This window comes from Ammodytes marinus, assembly GCF_949987685.1.
Source record: "Ammodytes marinus genome assembly, chromosome: 9".
In the NCBI taxonomy this organism is placed as follows: domain Eukaryota; kingdom Metazoa; phylum Chordata; class Actinopteri; order Uranoscopiformes; family Ammodytidae; genus Ammodytes; species Ammodytes marinus.
Genome location: NC_137213.1, coordinates 2,799,343 through 2,819,141, shown reverse-complemented (window position 1 = coordinate 2,819,141; position 19,799 = coordinate 2,799,343). Strand labels below are relative to the sequence as shown.

The window sequence follows — 19,799 nt, the reverse complement described above, 5'->3', positions numbered from 1 at the left end:
TTCAAACAGTCAAAAATTCAACATTAACACTGGCATTTGTGTGTGTGTGTGTGTGTGTGTGAGAGAGAGAGAGAGAGCTTGTAAATGTACATTTACTGCAATTTTTGCTATTTGTACATTGTGCACAAAATGCCTTGAATATTCTGACTGTAGACGATCATTGAAAAATAAGAATAAAAAATATAATAAAAACAAAAGATGTCTAAAATTAAGAATATTATTATGTTTTTTTTTTAATTTGATCACAAATACTATATTTGAAGTATTAATAGTTCACGCACGCAAACACACACACACACACAATACACTTAATGTAATAAAAAAATAACTTTTTAATTTCTCTTTAATTCATCTCTATGAAACAATTGTGAAGGAAAAATTAAAGATTATATTTATAAATTATATTATATGTATATTTGCCGGATGTTTAAGAACTGTTTATTGTCTATTTTCAGTGAGAGGAACTTAATAAGACATAAATCTCTTTGTAATGACGCCTCTGTACTGCCCTCATGTGGCCACAATCAGGTACTACACCCACGAGTCAGTCCAATAGTTCTCAATCAGTTAAATCCTATTCAGCGTGAGTGCAGACGCCCTCCTGTGGCCATCATCATTACCACAACCACACTGGTCGCTAGGCATAATTACATACAAGCAACATGTTTGGTTGAAAAAAAGTGTTGTGGTTGTTACTAAAATGTATTCACCGTTTCATAGCATCAATGCACTAAATCAGTTAATATCTGAGAATGAAAGTGGACAAAACACCACCTTTATTTCGACAGAGTACACGAAAAACCTTGTGTTATTAGGAGGAGTATGCTACATTGTGTTAGCTTTACTAACGGTTTGTAACTGTTGGCTAATAATCAGGTTTAGTGGAGCAAGAAATATTGCCACTAACTTCTTCATGAGCATTAATTACTCTCTTGAAGTAACGTTACTTTAAATAACATCCAAGCGAAACGTCAGTCCGCATTGTATAGTTTGTATGGAGTATCATCTCATTATGCGTACATTAGACAAGGGCCCCCAAATGACTGTTCGCCTGGAGCCCCAAAATGGCTAAGTTCGCCACTGCATAAACTATGTAATAGGTAATGCAAATCTATAGAGTAGTTACTAAAAAAAACATATGTAGGTATAGGTAATGGATAAATATGTATTAGTTACAATAATTTTGTGTAACTTATTGTAAAGTGTTACCCATTTTCCTTACGAATGTGGCACCATGTAAAAGCAAAATAAACAGGCTTTTAACTGTATAAGACGTGTTGCCAAGAAGCATTGTTACAACAAAGAAAAATACTCTTACTTTTTGTGCTAAGTTTATATAACAGCTCAGCTCTTTCTACACACAGCACCTGCTTTTATAACCCATGTACAGACCATGTTCCACAGTGTGCTATTGGCCAATCACATTGAGGTTTCAAATTTCAACCAATTCCATCTTATCATATGTCCTTTCTGACATGATAAAATAGTTAATCATTCATCCTGCAGCTATAGATTGTGGACCTTTGGTGTCAGTGGTAAGCGCCCCCCCCCCCCACCTTAAAGATACCACCACACTGATGGAAAAATCCCCCAGGCCCCCTCCGACCAGTCCAGAGTCCGAGGACAGCAGATGTTATATTGCTGTCCAGGTTTGGAAGCCCCCCCTGAGCCAAATTGCTATTTTTTGATATTGGACTAAAATGATGAAGATGATAAAGAGTTTTGCTGATTTATTAAATGGCCACACAGACGTTTTGAGGCCAGGCTGCCCTGTGTTTGATATTGAACTAGAACTCGTTTAATTTGAGACAAACAACCGGTCTTTCCAATTATTTCATTGTGTGTGTGTATATATATATATATATATATATATATATATATATATATATATATATATATATTATATATATATTATATATATATATATATATATATATATATATATATATATATATATATATATATATATATATTATATATATATATTCATGGTAGTGCGTTTTTCCATAGTGCTGCGCTTCACATAGTTTGTTTCATTCACACACACACACACACACACACACACACACACACACACACACACACACACAGTGAACTATTTGGAGCAGCTTGGGTTTCAGTGTCTTTTGCCCAGGGACACTTGGACATGTGGCGGGGAGACGGGGGATCCAACCACCATTCCTGCAACCAGTGGACGAACGTCCTATCTGCTCAGCCTCAGCTGATACATACACATACAAATGTAGCAATACACTGAATTAAATAATAATAATCAATGTAAAATTAATTGCCAAAATATCCCATTATTATGCAAACAAAGTATTCACCACAGCCTGTAATAACAGAGCATCAGAGCATCAAGTCAAGCACAGTGAAAAGGAGAAAAGGCAGACAGACAGAGGACTCTTGTCATCTTTAGGTTTTTAAAGTAGCTATATGTTCCAGTGTTGGTTTCAGTGCACTCCCACATTCCCCTGACATAACGGCTTTTCGTTCAATCCATCATACCAGTTGTATGTCACCATGTGTTACATAAACATGTTGGTTATGTGCAGGCCCGCCCACACAAATGGCTGGGCCCCTGAAAAAGGACTCTTTTGTGATTATTATACTGTATATATTTTCAAAAATAGTAGCACATTTCTGACTTACTTACACATTTATTGTTTTACCCTAAAACTCACGCAATTGCTTAATATTCAACATATTTTTACTAAATAACATTGGTTTTCTTGAGTATTCACTAGGTTTATCACAGGAGCAGGCAACAACAAATGACACTGTCACAGATATTGCCTAATGCTGCGGGCCGCCCCTGAGGTGCAGTAAAGAACTGGTCAGACATCCTTATGGTGTGACACCTGGGTCTGGTCTATGTATGTTCAGTAGGTGACATGAAACTCATGGAAATGTTTTCAAATTGTACCTGGCTGCTGGCGTCAACCTGAAGACATAGATCAAAGACTTTGGACCTTATTGTCCCCAAAGGGAAATTCTTTAACACAAAAATGTAAGTTACGAATTTAAACCTCTTTGTAGACTCAGGAAAATAACAGAATAATTACCCTGTCCACTTTATAAGAATGAAGAATAACAACAAAGGGTACACCTGTTTTCTGTTTTACCTGAGGGGTCCAAATACTTTTCACAATTCATTGAATAACACCCAGACACAAGTAGCAGAACGACTCAGGTAAAATAATCCATATGCCAAAACTGTACAACAAAAACAATATATCAAAACCAAATTTTGTAACCATATGGCATACAGGAAAGTAAAGGAAATTAATGCATAATTTTATTAAAGAACTACATTTATCTGATATGGAGACACCTGAATTCATCAAATAAATAGTTTTACTGTAACTCAAATTTAAAAAAAGCTCTTCAAGACTGGATTATATTTTGAGAGTTCAAATTAAATGGATCCTGGGCTGAAAGATTCTACAATTCCTGGGAGAACAAATTGATATTTATTTTGTGATTAACACATTACTACAACTAGGTGGGAAGCCAACCAGGCATAATGGGTCAAATTATAAGTTATACAAGTTCCCTGGCCAGCCTCCATTCCCCCTCAGCTCAGTTTTGTGGTACCCAGTCCACCTGCCCTGGGTAAGGGTGGGGGAGTACATCATGTTATGATGTTTAAAAGGCATAGGTAATCTCTAGCGAACACTTTGCGAATGTTTGTTTATGTTTATACTAACCACGTTAATATTTGTCTCTCAGAGCCAGTGCCCCGCCCAGCCCGTTCCCCGAAATGTCAAAATCGTAAATATAAACAGCTAATGGCTCTGAGCCAGGCTTTTTAAAATTGGTGTTAGCGACTTTTTTTCAGCGTGCCGTGCACACAGGACGGACATAAAGCGGAGGGTAGCAGAGGAGTAGATATTGGCAAGTTTTAAATGGTTATAGTGAATATTTCTGTTAAAAATAATGTTAGGCTTAGTTAGGTTCTTGGCCTCTGAAGACCATGGGCCCCCCAAGGGCTGGGCCCTAGAAAGCTTTCCCACTTCCTACCCCTTATGGGCGGCCCTGGTTATGAGACAGAGATGGAAGTGATGGGAGTGCTGGCGGTGTAGTGTGTAGAGCAGGGAGCTGTGTGTTCTTTACTCTGCTGTTGCTCTGTGTTTTGGGGCTGAGTCACTTTGGTTGGGTGAACTTGACATGGGACTCAGAGTTGAAACGCTTCTCAAGTGAATGGCATACTTTCTACTATTTAGTATGGTAGAAAAAAGATTTAGGATGTCCCGATTCTTGTGGCCAGATTTAGGATGGTTAGAAAGACCCGGATGTCTACTACATCCGGCCGAGATTTTTAGTGTCGAAATCAGTATCCTATTTGGGCGATTTTTTTTTTTAAACTTATATTTTAATGGTTTTATCAGTTTTTTTTCCATACAGACAAAAAGACAGAATAAGTAGACACATACAATACACACACAACCCCCAGCCCCTCCCTCACACAAACAGACAAGAAATACAAAAAAAAATTAAAAATTAAATTAAACTGGGGCAAACCTCTCACGTCCACTGCAGGTGGCGCCAAGGGGGCAGACACCTCAGGCCCCCATGTGCTGCAGCACTGGGCCCCACACGGCGAGGAAATCTCAGCCTCTCAACATGTAAAATGCCCACCAGTTCCCTCAGCCAAGAGTCGGACTGAGGGGCCAAGTCCGATTTCCACAGCTTTAGAATGCATCTTTTAGCAATTACCATGCCATACACCATGATTGTGCGTGCATTATGGTCCAATTTTTCCAGGGCTGTGGAATGTCCGAACAGGGCGGTTTCCGGATCAGGAGTTAAAGACACATTTAAAACATTAGAATACCATTGAAATACAACAAGACACCAAAAGTTGTAAAGATTTGGACATTCCCAAAAGTGGTGAGCAAGTGTACCCTCTGTAATCTTACACCTGTTACATAAAGGCGAAAGATCTGGGAAAATGTTATGCAGTTTAACCTTAGAATAGTGCAATCTAAGTGTGACCTTAAATTGAATTAACTGAAGCTTCGAGTTTGTAGAGCAGGATATTATGCTTTTTAGCGCTCCCTCCCAGACATCGTCAGCAATTCCAATGATTAAGTCTTTTTCCCAGGCTTGCTTTATTTCTAAAGTGGATTTGTCCTGCCGGTCTAAAAATATTACCACAAAAGATGAAATCAGGTTTTTAGCTTCTGGTGAGCCTAGCAAAGTTTTGGACAATGAGTCATCTGCGGGCAGGGACTCAGAGGATGGCATATTCTGTCTGACATAATTCCTCACCTGTAGATACCTGAAGAATTGAGCTTTCGACAGTGAAAACTTTGATACTAGCTGATCAAATGAAGCAAAGTGACCATTTATATAAAGGTCCTCAACTGTTACTATTCCCTTCAGACTCCAATCTCTGAATGCTGAATCTGTGAACGATGGGGGGAAGGCACGGTTATGCCAGATTGGGGCATGTATGGTCGTGCTCGATAGTTCACAGGCCTTCCTAATTTGGTTCCAAATTCTCTGACCGTTGGACAAGGTAAAGTGGTCTCCTCTAAAGGAGGCAGGCGGTCTGGGAGAAGAGAAAAGGAGGGCAGGAAGAGAAGTTTTGGGGCCAGGCTTTTTTCAAAGGCCAACCAGGGGGGCAGATCAGTTCCAAGGTCTTTTTCATATGTAAATTGCCAATACACCATGACTATAGCATTGGCAGCCCAGTAATAATGTAAAAAACATGGTAACCCCAGTCCGCCATGCTCCCTGGGTTTCTGAAGATGGGCTTTTGAGATCCTATGTGCTTTATATCCCCAAATGAAAGGCATTTTAATAGAACTCAGGGTAAGTCTCAGCCAATAGACTTGGAGGCTGAAGTCACATGACCCAGTGCTTTTGCTGGAAGCCATGGCCTGTCTGATGAGCAGAATGATGAAGGATAGTCATGTAATGTTCCAGAACCCTGAGAACTCCAGTTGACCCTCTGAGCGCAGAGGGAGCAAGTCAACCATGATGTACCCTGCGTTCCGAATCGCATACTCTTTCTTTTTTCTATTCTACATACTACATCCGACGATAAAAATAATCTAGTTAGGATGCAGTAGGCATACTATTGGGACATACTTTGACTTATTTTGATATATTTGCCCTGTGCCTAAAAAGAGTAACCCCACCTGTGACAATGACTATCGACCTGTGGCCTTAACATCCCTAGTCATGAAAGGCTTTGAGAGGCTAATTCTCATACAACTACAGGCAGAGGTCAGTAATTACTCTGACCCGCTTCAGTTTGCGTACAAACGTCACAGAGGGGTAGACGACGCCACACTAACACTTCTACATGGAGCTTACACCCACCTTGAGAAGCCCAAGTCATTTCTACGGCTGGTGTTCGTAGACTTTTCAAGTGCTTTTAACACAGTGCAAGCCCATCTAATGGGACAACAGCTCACCCAGATGGATGTCAATCCCCACCTCATACTCTGGGTGCTCTCATTCCTGACAGGCAGACACCAGAGAGTGAGAGTTAACGGCCACCTCAGCTCATCCAGAAAGATCTCTACAGGTGCTCCACAGGGCTCTGTCATCTCACCAGTTCTCTTCACACTCTACACCAACAACTGCAGAAGTACAAACCCAAACATTACATACATCAAGTATTCTGACGACACTGTCATCATGGACTCCACCAATTCATCTGATCAGTTACAGTCTGAACTGGCCACTTTTTCAGACTGGTGCAGGCAGAACTGCCTTGATCTCAACATCACCAAAACAAAAGAACTGATAATAGACTTCCGTAAGGCCCCCTCCATCTTCCCCACTCTGACTGTCAACAACCAGCCGATAGAGAGGGTTGACACATATAGGTACCTTGGGACAATAATCGACCACAAACTAAACTTCAAAACAAACACTGATACCATCCACTCCAAATGCCAGCAGCGTCTCTTTTTCCTTCGGAAACTCCGCAAACTCCAGGTCCATCAATCCGTTCTGACAGCATTCTACAGATGCTTCATTGAATCCATAATCACCTTTAACATCACTTCCTGGTTTGGAGCACTGTCCAACATCCATAGGAACCCACTCAACAGAATCAACAAACTGAGCAGCAAAATAATTGGACAACAGCAGGAATCACTCATCAGCATTTACAACAAAAGGACTAAGCAAAAAGCAACACTAATCACCTTGGATATCACACACACTCTACACAGCCAGTATTGCCTCTTACCCTCAGGCCGCAGATACAGAGCCCCTACAGTAAGAACAAACCGAGCCCTGTCAAGCTTTGTCCCGGTATCCATTAGACTTTTGAATGGCTAAAACCCTTTTTGAACTGTCTCCTCTCTCTATTTTATATATATATATATATATATATATATATATTTTTTTCTGGACTATTTTTTTATAACTTTTTTAACATATTTATTACTCCTCCTCTATGGAGGTACTATTTATTCACTATAGGCTAAGCAAAGATTGTTTTTATCTGCCATATGTCGAGTACGGGCTGATGCTGTGTGTGTGTGTGTGTTTGTATATTGTATGTACTGTTGTACCCTGATGCTCCTCCACATATGAAGTTCCTAACGGAAGAATAAAGTTCTTTGAATTTGAATTGAATTGAATTGAATTGAATTGAATTGAATTGAATTGAATTGAAATTGAGATACTTGCATTTCCATTTCATGCTACTTATATACTTAGAACATCTCATGATCAGTTTCTAACACTCAATGGATGAGTAAAGATTGATTGTAAGTAAGTAAGTAAGTAAGTAAAATGTATTTATAAAAGCACATTTATAACAGTTTTCACTGACCAAAGTGCTGTACATAGTGCATTCAGTAGGCCAACATGAAGGTAAAATAACAACAATAGAAAAAATAAATATAAAAGTACAAAATACATATAACCCGGACTTCCACACACAAACATATACAGTAGTGTAGAAGTCAGATAGCTAATGGGGAGGGAAAGCCAGGGTGTACAGATGGGTTTTGAGCCTTGATTTAAAGATTGTGACTCCTGTACAGCCACCTGTCTGCTCTGGGCTTCTTCTCACATATTCAGTAGTTGTTTCACTAAAGAGACATTAGCCCTCATGTCATTTCATTTGAATACATCTGTTGTCACATTATCACAGATTGTTTTTTAAAGAAGAAAATATCAGAATAGTCAATAAATAAATGGAATGAAACATATTTATACAAATCTGTATTATATGTCCTACCCCATTAATAATCTCTGAGGTTACAATATCAGGCTGGGCGTGCATGAGTTAGATTGAAATGTTTAACAGATATTTATTGTTTCACCATAACTGGCTCTCATTGATACATTATTGCCAGCTTTCAGAAGCTCAGAAAGAAGTTTTTGTACAAATGAAGACTGAAAGAGAAAAATCAAGCCCTTTAAGTTTGCATATCTGCGTTTGTGCACAGGGGCCATTTTAGTCATTATGGGCCCTCCAGAGTGTAAAGTAAAACAAACAAAAAGGAACTATATTAACCATAAGTTAATATATGCACGAGGCATTTTATGGGCCCCTTAGTAGCTTGAGGCGCGATGCAATTGCCTACATTTGCCTTATGGCAAGTCCACCTCTGGTCATATCACAGTTTTACATAGCATGTTAAGATGATCAGAGTATTTCTTCTGGTAAATCAACCTAATAAAGTGACACGTCAATGGTATCTGCAGCCCTAGGATCTGCTGCATATGTCTCCTTGTCTTACTGTGATCCGCCCTTATGCAGGATGATGGAAGATTCATTGGTCTAACATGTTTGCTGTTTAGGGGGTGTGAAAAACCATACAAGATTCTTACAGCTAGATTCACACCAACATGTAGTAGAGTATCACACGTTTTGCCACTGTTGACTAGTTATTTTCACATTCAATAATTGTTTCCCCCATCTCTCCACGATATACTTTGCAAAACCCTGGTAGTTAAGAAATGATTGATTTTGCTCCACCTGCGTATGCATTTAGCAGTAATTGTATAATACCAGTAAATTCGGAGGTGTTTGGGGCAATCCACGACTACTGTTCCCCATTGTTGTTCTACTAACTCTGACAGCGAGTACGCTTGGTGATGACGTATGTATGAAGGAGCAGTCGTGCCCGGGCCGCGGCCTTTGGGAGCAGTGTGACCACGGGCCAGTGGGGGAGGGGGGAGGGAGGGAGGGGGGATCTTCCTGCAGCATGGAACAGGCAAACTTGCCTAGTGCGAGTGCGCCCTAAGAGACCTCATTAGACAGACACAACTTGGGAATAAAGGCTAATGGTTACAACATACAACACACATATTTAAAAACGACTGGAAGCATGGCTGTGTTGTCCCAAACCTTTTATTGCAGCAACAGATCATTTACAGAAAACTGACACTTCACTTCTGCTTTACACAATCCATCATTACTTCACAATAATTTAATCATCATGGTCTGCAGCACAGCATCCACTCTGCAGACAGCACTGTGAGGCTAAGAGGTGGGCAGTTACTAACACACACACATACACACACACACCCACCTTTATTTCCCTTCAACAGTGTGGAGCTCAGTCTACTGGTTCCATGGGAAGTTAAAAACTGCCCCCTCCTTGGTCTGGAAGCAAAGCGGACCACGTCACTACAACCTTTTTTCCAGCATGTACATGACGCCTGATCAAACCTTAGTCATGAGCGCAGTTGCTCGGCCGGTTGAATGTTATTGCCGTTTCCTTTTTATTTGTCCTGAAGTATCACAGCCCCTTTAATCCTGCCTGTCACAAACAACGTATGGCTTTGAAAAAAGCTCTTTAAGCATTTTCAGAAAAATTAGTTTGTTTTTTTCCCCAAAGTCCTTTTTAAAAATGTTCCTTTTAAAAATCTAGAATCTCTCTCTTGGTAAAGATTGTAATGTCTAAAAAGGTTTTACAGTTCACATTGACTTACAAAGTGTTGGGAAGTAGAAAAAAAAACAGCTAGTGTTACAGAAAGAAAACGGCACATCCTACAAAATAAAACGGCACACCACTGGAATGTGTTGCATCCCTTCAAAAAAAACAGACAGTTACAGTATGTGAGGACTGGAGACAAAGTGGGACTGTGACACCAAATACACATTTTTAAAAAAGAGGAATGTTTTCCTAAGTCTTTCTTCCACAAATAGTATTTTAGTAGTGTTTAAATGTATTCTACATCAGACCTACATATTGTATGTCAGTATTACAACAGAATCATGGGAACCACAATGCTGCAGCCATTGTGCCAAAACCATGTGGGTACACATGTAAAACAGGGACACAAAGGGATGCTCATCTGCCCAGCACTTTCAAAATAAGACTGAAAAAAAAAAAAGCTCAGATTTGGCTTCAAATGTTTTGTTTTGAGCCCTGCTATGGATCAGTGATTAAAGGCTAATTCTGATGTCATAAGGAAAAAGCGCTGACTAAAGCAATGTTTCACTAGGTTTACCTGTAAGTGAATACAACACACAGCTTTACATTTTTTCAGCAGAGAGAATGAGGCAGTGGAGTTTGACCACTGATGACGAACACAAAGAGGTTGGTCGGCGGAGCTGCTGTTAGTCAGCTCGTTAACCACGGTAGCATGACATTTAAGCGTGTGTGAGCCAGAGAGAGAGAGCACATCTTTCACACTGGATCACACAAGCTTAAATGTGTTCAAAAAGCATCTCAACAGCATAGTGCCACAGCTTTGCACCGCACACCGTGTCCTAATTCACATCACAGTTTAAGCGCAAGAGAGCTTATTCTAGTTAGATGGTCATGGCAATCATATCCTAAAATATGAAAAAAAAAAAAAAAAAAAAATCGAACTAGTGAACTACAGAAACACACAAACATAGGTAAATGTAGTTAGACAAAAAACCAGAGGGAAAACAAGTTAAAAGTTAAAAGTCTCAAACTAAATCCTGATATCTACGGCTCACAGAAAAGATTCATTAGCAAAAGAGTTTTGTCAACACACAAGAGAGTGCGCACACACACACACACACTCTCTCACTCACACACACACACACGCGCAAACACACACCTTTTTCGGAATTCTCGTGCTAGCACATGGCTCATCCTGGAGTCAACACATACTGAGTGGTAAATAAACTGGCTGGTGGTGGGGTGAGGGAGGGGGAAGGTGACAGACATCTCAACAGCTTTGCATAGAATCTACAACACTGACCAGAACCAAACACAGACCAGATGCTTTTCTAAATGCACACCTTATTAGAGGGGCAGAAAACAAAGTAAAGTTAAGTTTGTATAACTTCATCTAAACGTTATTATTTTACCTCCATCAAGCCGATTTTCATCAGCAGCTAGTGTTTGGAAATGGCAGCTTGACTGGAGACATTCTTCAGATGCACCACCCCAAGTTTGGAATCTGAAGTTTGTGAACCTGCAAAGGCAAAATCCCTCACTGTATAGACAAAGTGAGTCCAAAGTGCCAAATAATGGCTCAGTCAGGAACTCTGGCTTCCCTTGACTTTGCAACAGAGAATTTACTAGCCAAACTGACTCAGATCCTTCAAAATAAAGTTCCAGATTGGTTTGATGATACAGCTCTTGAAGACACAAGACTCTGGGAGATACACACTTCACATGTCAGGACCATGAGGTCAGTCACGCACAGCTAAACCACCCAGACCAGAAAAATGGAAATGAAAAACAGAAAGGGGGAACAGAGGAACAAGGCTAAAAACCAGAGTACCGTAATAGTAAAGCATTCATCCATCATCGCACACATTCATAGCAGAGGGAAAAGGTGTGAACACAGGGGGGGGAGAGTGTTGTCATGACGAGGTGCATCGTTGCTCTGAGCGTGCTCAGATGGTGCAACGTCAGTGGGTCCCTGCTCCGTCACCACGACGACAATGACCCGGCAGCCTTTACGTTTCTATGGGAAGCACAAACAGGATGTCGTTTAGGATCTTGTTGCTAAAGCACATACTTACTACACATACTGTATTAGCTTATACAGTATGTGTAGGAAGGTCATTTAACCAATAGTTAAGTTAAATAGTAGTAATAATTAAAGTCACCACTTGTTTTATTGAGAAGTGTGCTGAGGCCAATATGCAGGAGTACAGTATGTAACACTGTGCTCCATCTGGAGAGGGTTCTGCTAAACTACTGCAGCACAACTCTGCTCTCAGGAAACACCAGGAAAAGACCAATTCTTTCTCATGCTTTCTAGTAAGAAAAAGAACAGATAATGTGTTCTGGTGTAAACGCAGCCAAAGTGCAACGGACTCTCAGTTCCACGTTGACAGTAGAAATGAGATAACAGACGTGCAGCATTATCTAACACAAAGATAATGGCATGAGGCCAGAACAGCTGTCTGCAGGAGAATACAGCTTCTATCTCTGAGCCCAGCCACTGTTTACACATATACACACACAGCCTTTAAGTTGGACCACGTCCAAATAAAAGACACACTGTAACAACAAGACAGCTGAAACATTAAGTCCATCCTCAGAAAGTTGACAACTTTTTGATGATCAAATATAAATGACATTTATTTATTGGCCAAACGAGGTGGAGTCAGTGATTCTTGTCAAAATCACTTTGTTAAAATCAGTGAATATCTTCAACATGCCCTTTACAGAGCCTAGACTGAGCCCTATGAGAACAAGCATTCTCCAGAATCCACTTTTAATTGGCCCATTCATTTATGGATGGGCTTGGTATGGACAACCTTGGGGCTAAAAAGCATAAAGCTGGGTGAAGACAGTATTTACCTGTGGGCTCATCTTGAATCTGTTCCTCTGTCTCAAAGAACTCTGCTGCTGCAAAGAGACAAATGCAGATATAAGACTAAGAGATGAGATCTTAAACATAATGACGTGCATTTCTTAGCGGTTGGCCAAACTAAACATCCGGCACATCTCTCCCTTTAGATGTCAGTGTGTGGTGTGTTCACCTTCTTCTGCTGCCTCTTCTACCTCCTCTGCTACTTCTTCTGTCTCTGTGACTGTGGAACAAAACAAAGACAAATTAAAACCATGAACAACTGCACAGAACAGAGCCAGTTAAGACATTACTTATCCCTGGTACAACACACACCATAAGCCCTTCTAGGATTCAGCTCCAATGTTCACAGTGCAGCAGACTCTAGGTTAAGGTGATAGATTTCCTGTGACACTTCATTTCTATCCTGCACTTCAGATAGTATGCTGAAGTAGAAAGTGCAGTTATCAGTGCTCAGTTATGATTGTCATCACTGTGTGAGCAGCTGCATTAGTGGTAGAAATGGAAACTCAAGAACCTCAGTACCACAGTCACCAGGGAATATTTCCCTTACACAGCAACAGTCTTTGATAGTGGACTAAAGAAAAGTAAAAGAGCTGAAAGGAAACAATACTGGATTCATCCATCTTCAACAGCCAACCAGGGTCTGGTCGCAGAGGAAGCTGCTCCATCAGGGGATCCCAAACATCCCTTTTCCAAGCCACATCAAGCTGCTTGATGTGGAGAGAACACCTCCCTAGAGAGGAGCCCAGGGGGCATCCTTACCAGAAGCCCGAACCACCTCAACTGGCTCCTTTCTGCGCAAAGGAGAAGGGGCCCTACTCTTCCTTCAGCGATGAGATCTCAACCCATCTCTAAGGGAAATGCCAGCCACCCTCTTGAGAAAACCCATTTCCATTGCTTGTTCTGCAATCAAGTTCTCAAAAGAGTTCAAAAGAGGATTCCGGGAGGCGTTGTGACAATTATGGCATGAAATCCAATTAAAGTCCATGTCTTATTTATCTTCATTTAAGTCTATTTTATTGTGAACCTTGTAATGTAAAAAAATGTAATGTCAAGTTGGAGAAATGCACTCATTTATTCTCTGGCAAAGATTTAGAGGAGAAGCTTGATATCACTAATCTTTCCGACAATAAGGCTACAGTCAGCGCAAAAAAAAAAAAAAAAAACGGTCCAATCTGCGTGCTACTTGCTCATGACTAACTTTATATCTAAGATCACCGCACTCCTGTAACATTTAGGATGTAAAGCAAAAATATAGATTTAAAAGTATAGCATTACCATGGAGTTTTTTTTAGCTAATGCATTTCCTCCTTGTCAAGATTCAGGTGTGTAATGCTAGTAGCTGCTATTGTCGCATGGAGCTGCTAGCCTCAGGCAGAGATGATAGAGGGCTACAGGGGTCTAATAAACTGAACGTATTTCTTCCCACAATAAAGTTGTTTCAGTATATCTTGTAGAATTCAGCCTTAACTGACACTGCCTCAAGTCACATCCCTGGAGACATTTAGGCTTGATCAAATATGCAGTTGTACTCCAAAGACATTGATGAGTAAAATTGGAGCAGTTCCCTTTCAATGCGTCATCAACCTTCTCAGCCAACACTCTGCATCAAGAAAATAAGCCCTTATCCTCATCTTCAACTGCTTATCTGGGGTCAGTTCACAGGGGAAACTGCTCCAGTAGGGGATCCAACCTCACTTTCCCAGGCCACATGATCCCAAGGTGTATCCCAGGCCAGTGTGGAGATATACTCTCCCCACCTAGTCATGACTATTCCCCCGGGGCCTCTTCCCAACTGGAAGTGCCTGGAACACCTACTGGGGGCCTCACTAGGTACAACAACTTCAACTGGTTCAAAAAGGGGCAGCAGCTCTACTCCGAGTTTCTAAGGGGCCCTTTACACGGTGAAAACGTGACAGTTTTCCCGTTTTTTGGTTTAAAAAAAAAAAAAAAAAAAAAAAAAAAAAAAACCTGTTCAGATGCAATTTATTTTAAATATTCACACTTACACGTTTTCAGAGGAAACGGGCCGATATCGCTGTAGTAGGCATGCCAAGCAAATAGTCAGCGGTGACACTTAGTAGATAGCTCTTCCGGTACAATTTGATGTAACCGAAAATTAATGCCACTAACGTTCATAAAGCGGTTGGTGTAAGCTTGGGGTTACAAGTATTGTAAAAGACACGCTTTCTGTCCTCTTATTTCACCGCATTGAACTCGTGAAAACAGAAGACATGCTGATAGTGAAGGGGCTTTATGAGCGGCTACTTTCCTGTTAGGCGTACTTCAAAATAAAAGTCAACTCGCGTTTGTCCAGTGAAATGCTATTAATGTTTAGCCAGTGAAATGCTTTTACTGTGAAGCCGTAGCCTTAATGCTCCTTTTGTTGAACAGTAACTTAACCGCTGCACGCTGATCTATAGATAGTGTTTTTTTAATGTAGAGAGAGCCGTGTCCCTGGCATATAGAAGCTACACACGTTTATTTTTCTAGAAAAACCGGCAGAGCACAAATCTTTCCCCAGCCAAAGTGGCCGGTGGTCTCAATAACTTACTAATCGCTTAGACTAAATTGGCGTGTGTTATATTTGAGCCCTGCACGACACTCTCCGCTGATCACAGTGATGGTGCCGCGGAGACACTTTGCATGTTATGTTGTCCTCTAACTTTATAACTCGCGTGTGGGTATTTTGACTGCAAATGTTATAGACTACGCATACGTGAAGTGGAGCCGTGACGTCAGCGTTACCAGGGAAAATGGTTTCAGTGTTTACAAGAAACCAAAACCGTTGCGTTTTCCAAAAAATCCTCCCTGGGAGTTGATCTCAAAAACATTCACGCCTGCGTTTGCTGTTTTCATGTAAATGATATAGTGAAGCACCGTTTCGTGTTTTCGTAGACACAGCACCTAAGGAAAACCCATTTGGGCCACTTGTTCCAGCGATCTAGTTATTTGGGACACAACCAAGCCTTTTGACCATAAGTAGGAACGAAGATCGGCCGGTAAGGGGGCATCCTTACCAGAAGCCCGAACCATCTCAACTGGCTCCTTTCTACACAAAAGGAGAAGGGGCCCTACTCTTTCTTCATTGATGACTGAGATCTCAGCCTATCTCCAAGTAGATCGAGAGCTTTGCCTTTTCCAGCTCATCTCTCTTTTCAACACAATGGTGTGGTAAACTAGTGCAAATTGCCCCTGCTGCTCCGACCCGCTTCATTGTCTACTCACTTGCAATCAAGAGCCAGAGGAATTGGAACTTCTCAATTGCGGTAAGGACTCAATCATTCCTACCTGCCTAAGCTTTAGAGGAGCTTATCCTCATTCCAGCTTATTCACACTCAGCTGTGACATGAACAAGTGACTGCTGAAGGTCACAGGCCGATAACTATACGAGGAGCACATCATCTGCAAAAAGCAGCGATAAGAACCTCAGCCCACAGAATTGCAACCCCTCCCACCACTATACCCCGATGTCCTGTCCACGGATATTATGGACCTGACGAAGGCTAACCCCCAACCAAGAACAAGTCCGACTTACTGCTGAGAACCCGGATACAACTCTCACTTTGGACGTACAGATGTTCCTGAGGTGACCCCCTCACCCTATACTCTTACAGAACATCTTACAGTATGTCCCAGGGGACCAGATCATCAGGCTTTTTCCAGATCCACAAAACAAAACTGGCAAACTCTCCTAGCGAGTGGTCTGTTGGTCCACAGTCAGGACAGAATCCTCATTGTTCCTCTTCAATGCAAGGTTTGACTATTGGCAGAAGCCTTCTTTCCAGAACCTTGGAGTAGACCTAATCAGGAAGGCTCAGTAGTGTGATGTCCCTTTATACGACACACACTCTCTGGTCCCCCTTTTTTGAAGTAGTAGTAAATAATCATAAAAAATAAGAAAAAATAAAGAAATCTTTAAGCTCAATGTGTTGGGTCCAAAATGTACTGGTATGCCTTATCACTGTGTGTTTACCTGGTACTATTTGCTCCTCCTCTACTTCTTCTTCTGGAGTTTCCTCTGTGTCTGCTGCCTCTTCCTCAGCGGGTTCATCTGAAGGGGCTGCCTCCTCCTCCACAGCTTCTTCTGCAACATCCTCAACTGCTTCTTGTGCTGGAGCTTCCTCCTCTTCAGCGGGCTCATCAGCAGGTTCCTCTGAAAGGGCTGCCGCCTCCTCCTCCACAGCTTCTTCTGTTGGTGCTACCTCCTCCTCCGCCACAGCCTCCTCCTCCAGAGCTTCTTCTGTTGGTGCTACCTCCTCCTCAGCCTCCTCTGCAGCTTCTTCTGTTGGTGCTACCTCCTCTTCCGTAACAACCTCCTCAACTGCGTCTTCTGCTGGAGCTGCCTCCTCTTCAGCTGGTTCCTCAACAGCTTCTTCTGTAGCAGCAGCTTCCTCTTCCTCCTCAACAGCTTCTTCTTCTGCCACCTCCTCAACAACTTCCTCAGCTGGAGCAGCCTCCTCTGGAGCAGCTTCTTCCTCTACAGCCACAGCTTCTTCTTCAGCTTCCTCCTCGACAGCAGCCTCCTCCTCTACAGCAGCTTCTTCTTCAGCAGCCTCCTCCTCTTCTGCCAACTCCTCAATAGCTTCTTCTGCAGGTGCAGCCTCTTCTTCAACTGGTTCCTCAACAGCTTCTTCCACAGGAGCGATCTCCTCCTCTACCTCCTCAGTCTCCTCCACCGCAGCAGGTTCCTCCACGGCCTCAGCCTCCTCCTCCTCCTCCTCCTCTGTGGCCTCTTCAGCTGCTGGCTCTTCCTCAACTCGAACAGCCTGGATCAAGGAACATTATTAAGGGTTAGAAAAAGATTCACATTTTTCTTAGCTGTTAAAAACAGATATGCGTGTATTTCACAGAATCAGATTTTTTAGCCTATTTTCTATTTTTCTGCCTTCATGCGGTCAAAAAAACAAACACACAACAGCCCCTTTTAGTGCTAAATTATAATTATTATTATGATTATGTACTAACCAGTGCAATAGAGGGCTGCACAAGAAATACATTTAGTGTGTAAAAATTTCCCCACATAGGAGCTTGTTTTACTGCAATTGTATGTTTACTTGTTATCTTCCAGAAGTAAATAAATTAAAAAATAGATTAACAAATCCACTAGCTGAAGTTGTGATGTAACCATCTTGAATGAAAAAATCCCTTTGAGGTTTTGGCACCTTCTCTAATGAGCCAGTGCTCTGATTGGCAACCGCAATAAGCAGTCACTTTAGAGCCGACTTATATCACAGGTGCAAAAACCAGTAGATCCTCTTTCAACCAGACATTCTGGTTGAAACACTAGTAGTCTGTTGATACAGGTAAGTTGGATACATTTGAGCCTGCCATGTCAAAGACACATTTCTTTCATTCGTGACAGACATACGTTTATCTTTTCATTCATTTACTTTTAACTGTTATTCCTTAACACCTTTAAGAACTAAAAACAACAGACATGCTTGACCAGGATCAAAGCACCTAAGGCAATTGAGGCAATTGCTGTTTATTGTGACATATCAATGGGGATTATTTGAGTTCTACTGAAACATGGACTTCTCCTGGTAGGTTGATAGTGAAATTTTTTTTAAAGTGAAGAGTTAATAAATAAACCTCAAGTTGTGCTAATCTTTTTAAATTCATCTTGCAGAAGAGATAAGAGGCCTTCCTAACACCTCAATCCCATAACACACGCAGATAAAAGTATAATATGGCATCGGTGTGCAATTATGATGCAATGCATAACAAACTACATACCACTTCCTCCTCCTCCTCCTCCAGCACCTCTGGATCCTCTTCAATAACCTGAAAAGGAATAATCAGCTAAATGTCATCAACACTTTCACACTTGAATAAATGCACATTTTTAACCAATTAGCTTACGGACTCTCCAATTAATTAAAAAGATCAGGAAGGAAAGCGCATCTCAAAACTGCTGTCCATATGTTGGATCAAGTTCTACTGAGGGGTTTCTAATGATCAACTAGGCCTGTACCAACCTCAGCGGCCTCCACAACCTCAGGCTCTGGTTCAGGCTCGGGTTCAGGTTCCACCTCAGGCTCAGCTTCTACCTCAGGTTCAGGCTCTAGAGGGAGAAGCACAGAGTTGTAAAGATTCTCCTTCAGGAGGCAGGTCACACATTATACTGGTGAGAGCCACAACACTGACAACTTCAGAGTTTAAATTGCATACTGCCACTAACCACAACTGCACATTTAACATCAGGTGATCAATGGAGTACTTCTAGTTTTGAAAGATGACATGTCAGAACTACACAGCCTTCAGTTCATGCTCTACAATATCATCAAGGCACTTCAAAAGCAAAACATTATATAATAAAGTAATTATACTGTTCATTCAGCACAATAACACCACGTCACTGAAATTACCTTTAAAATGCAGTAGTGCTAGACAACACATTGGGTCTTCAAGTGCACTGAGTAGTGTTGTGTAGTGTGACAAATCCAATTTCTCTGCATTAAATAACTTTCTGCCTGCATTGATGAAATCCAGTTTTGCCTTCACCGTTACATGAAGGCCTTCACACATATACAATACAAATGCGCTTACCTGGTGGTGGTGCCGAGTAGTCCTCTGCAACAGCAGCTTCAATCACCTCCTCAAAAAGCACGGGCTCAGGCTCAATGATAGCTAGGGAGAAGGAGGGGTTGGGTTATGCATGAGAATCAATAGGCAGTGACATATCTTGCAAATACATAATATTTTAAACCTTTAAGGAGGTATCTGTACTTTACATGGCCCCTTGACAAACGTATGACACTGAATAGAATATTTTTAATTCTATGTAACTCCTCCATTTATTCTTACATGTGTTTGATTCTGGTTTAAATTTCTCTTTTTTAAATAGGGACACACATTACTAGTAGGTTAAACGTTTGCTGTCTCACTAGTCTGCAACAAAAATACTAGTCGGTTAGCAATTACATTGGGCTTGCTGTCTCGGCTCACACTCGATTTCAGTGAGTAATTTGGGATCATTAATGTTTTTTTTTTTTTTTTTAAGAACGAGTATTCGAATACTCGCTCAGAAAATCCAACGAGTATTTGAAGCCTGTAAA

At 41.2% G+C, this 19,799-nt stretch overlaps 1 protein-coding gene across 6 annotated transcripts in view; it reads right to left on the bottom strand.

The window, feature by feature from the left end:
* Positions 1-9,316: 9,316 nt before the first annotated feature.
* Positions 9,317-19,799, bottom strand: part of asph (aspartate beta-hydroxylase) — a 31,193-nt gene continuing 20,710 nt past the window's right edge. For 4 of the 6 annotated variants that reach the window (XM_080034539.1, XM_080034543.1, XM_080034544.1 and 1 more), the window contains 7 exons: positions 19,291-19,371; positions 18,720-18,805; positions 18,478-18,525; positions 16,715-17,507; positions 12,908-12,958; positions 12,726-12,773; positions 9,317-11,880 (listed from right to left, as the gene is read on the bottom strand). In XM_080034539.1, coding sequence (XP_079890665.1) covers positions 11,873-11,880; positions 12,726-12,773; positions 12,908-12,958; positions 16,715-17,507; positions 18,478-18,525; positions 18,720-18,805; positions 19,291-19,371 — 1,115 coding nt within the window. In that variant the 3' untranslated portion in view covers positions 9,317-11,872. The remainder of the gene's footprint in view (positions 11,881-12,725; positions 12,774-12,907; positions 12,959-16,714; positions 17,508-18,477; positions 18,526-18,719; positions 18,806-19,290; positions 19,372-19,799) is intronic. The other 2 variants (XM_080034541.1, XM_080034540.1) reach the window with 2 other exon arrangements.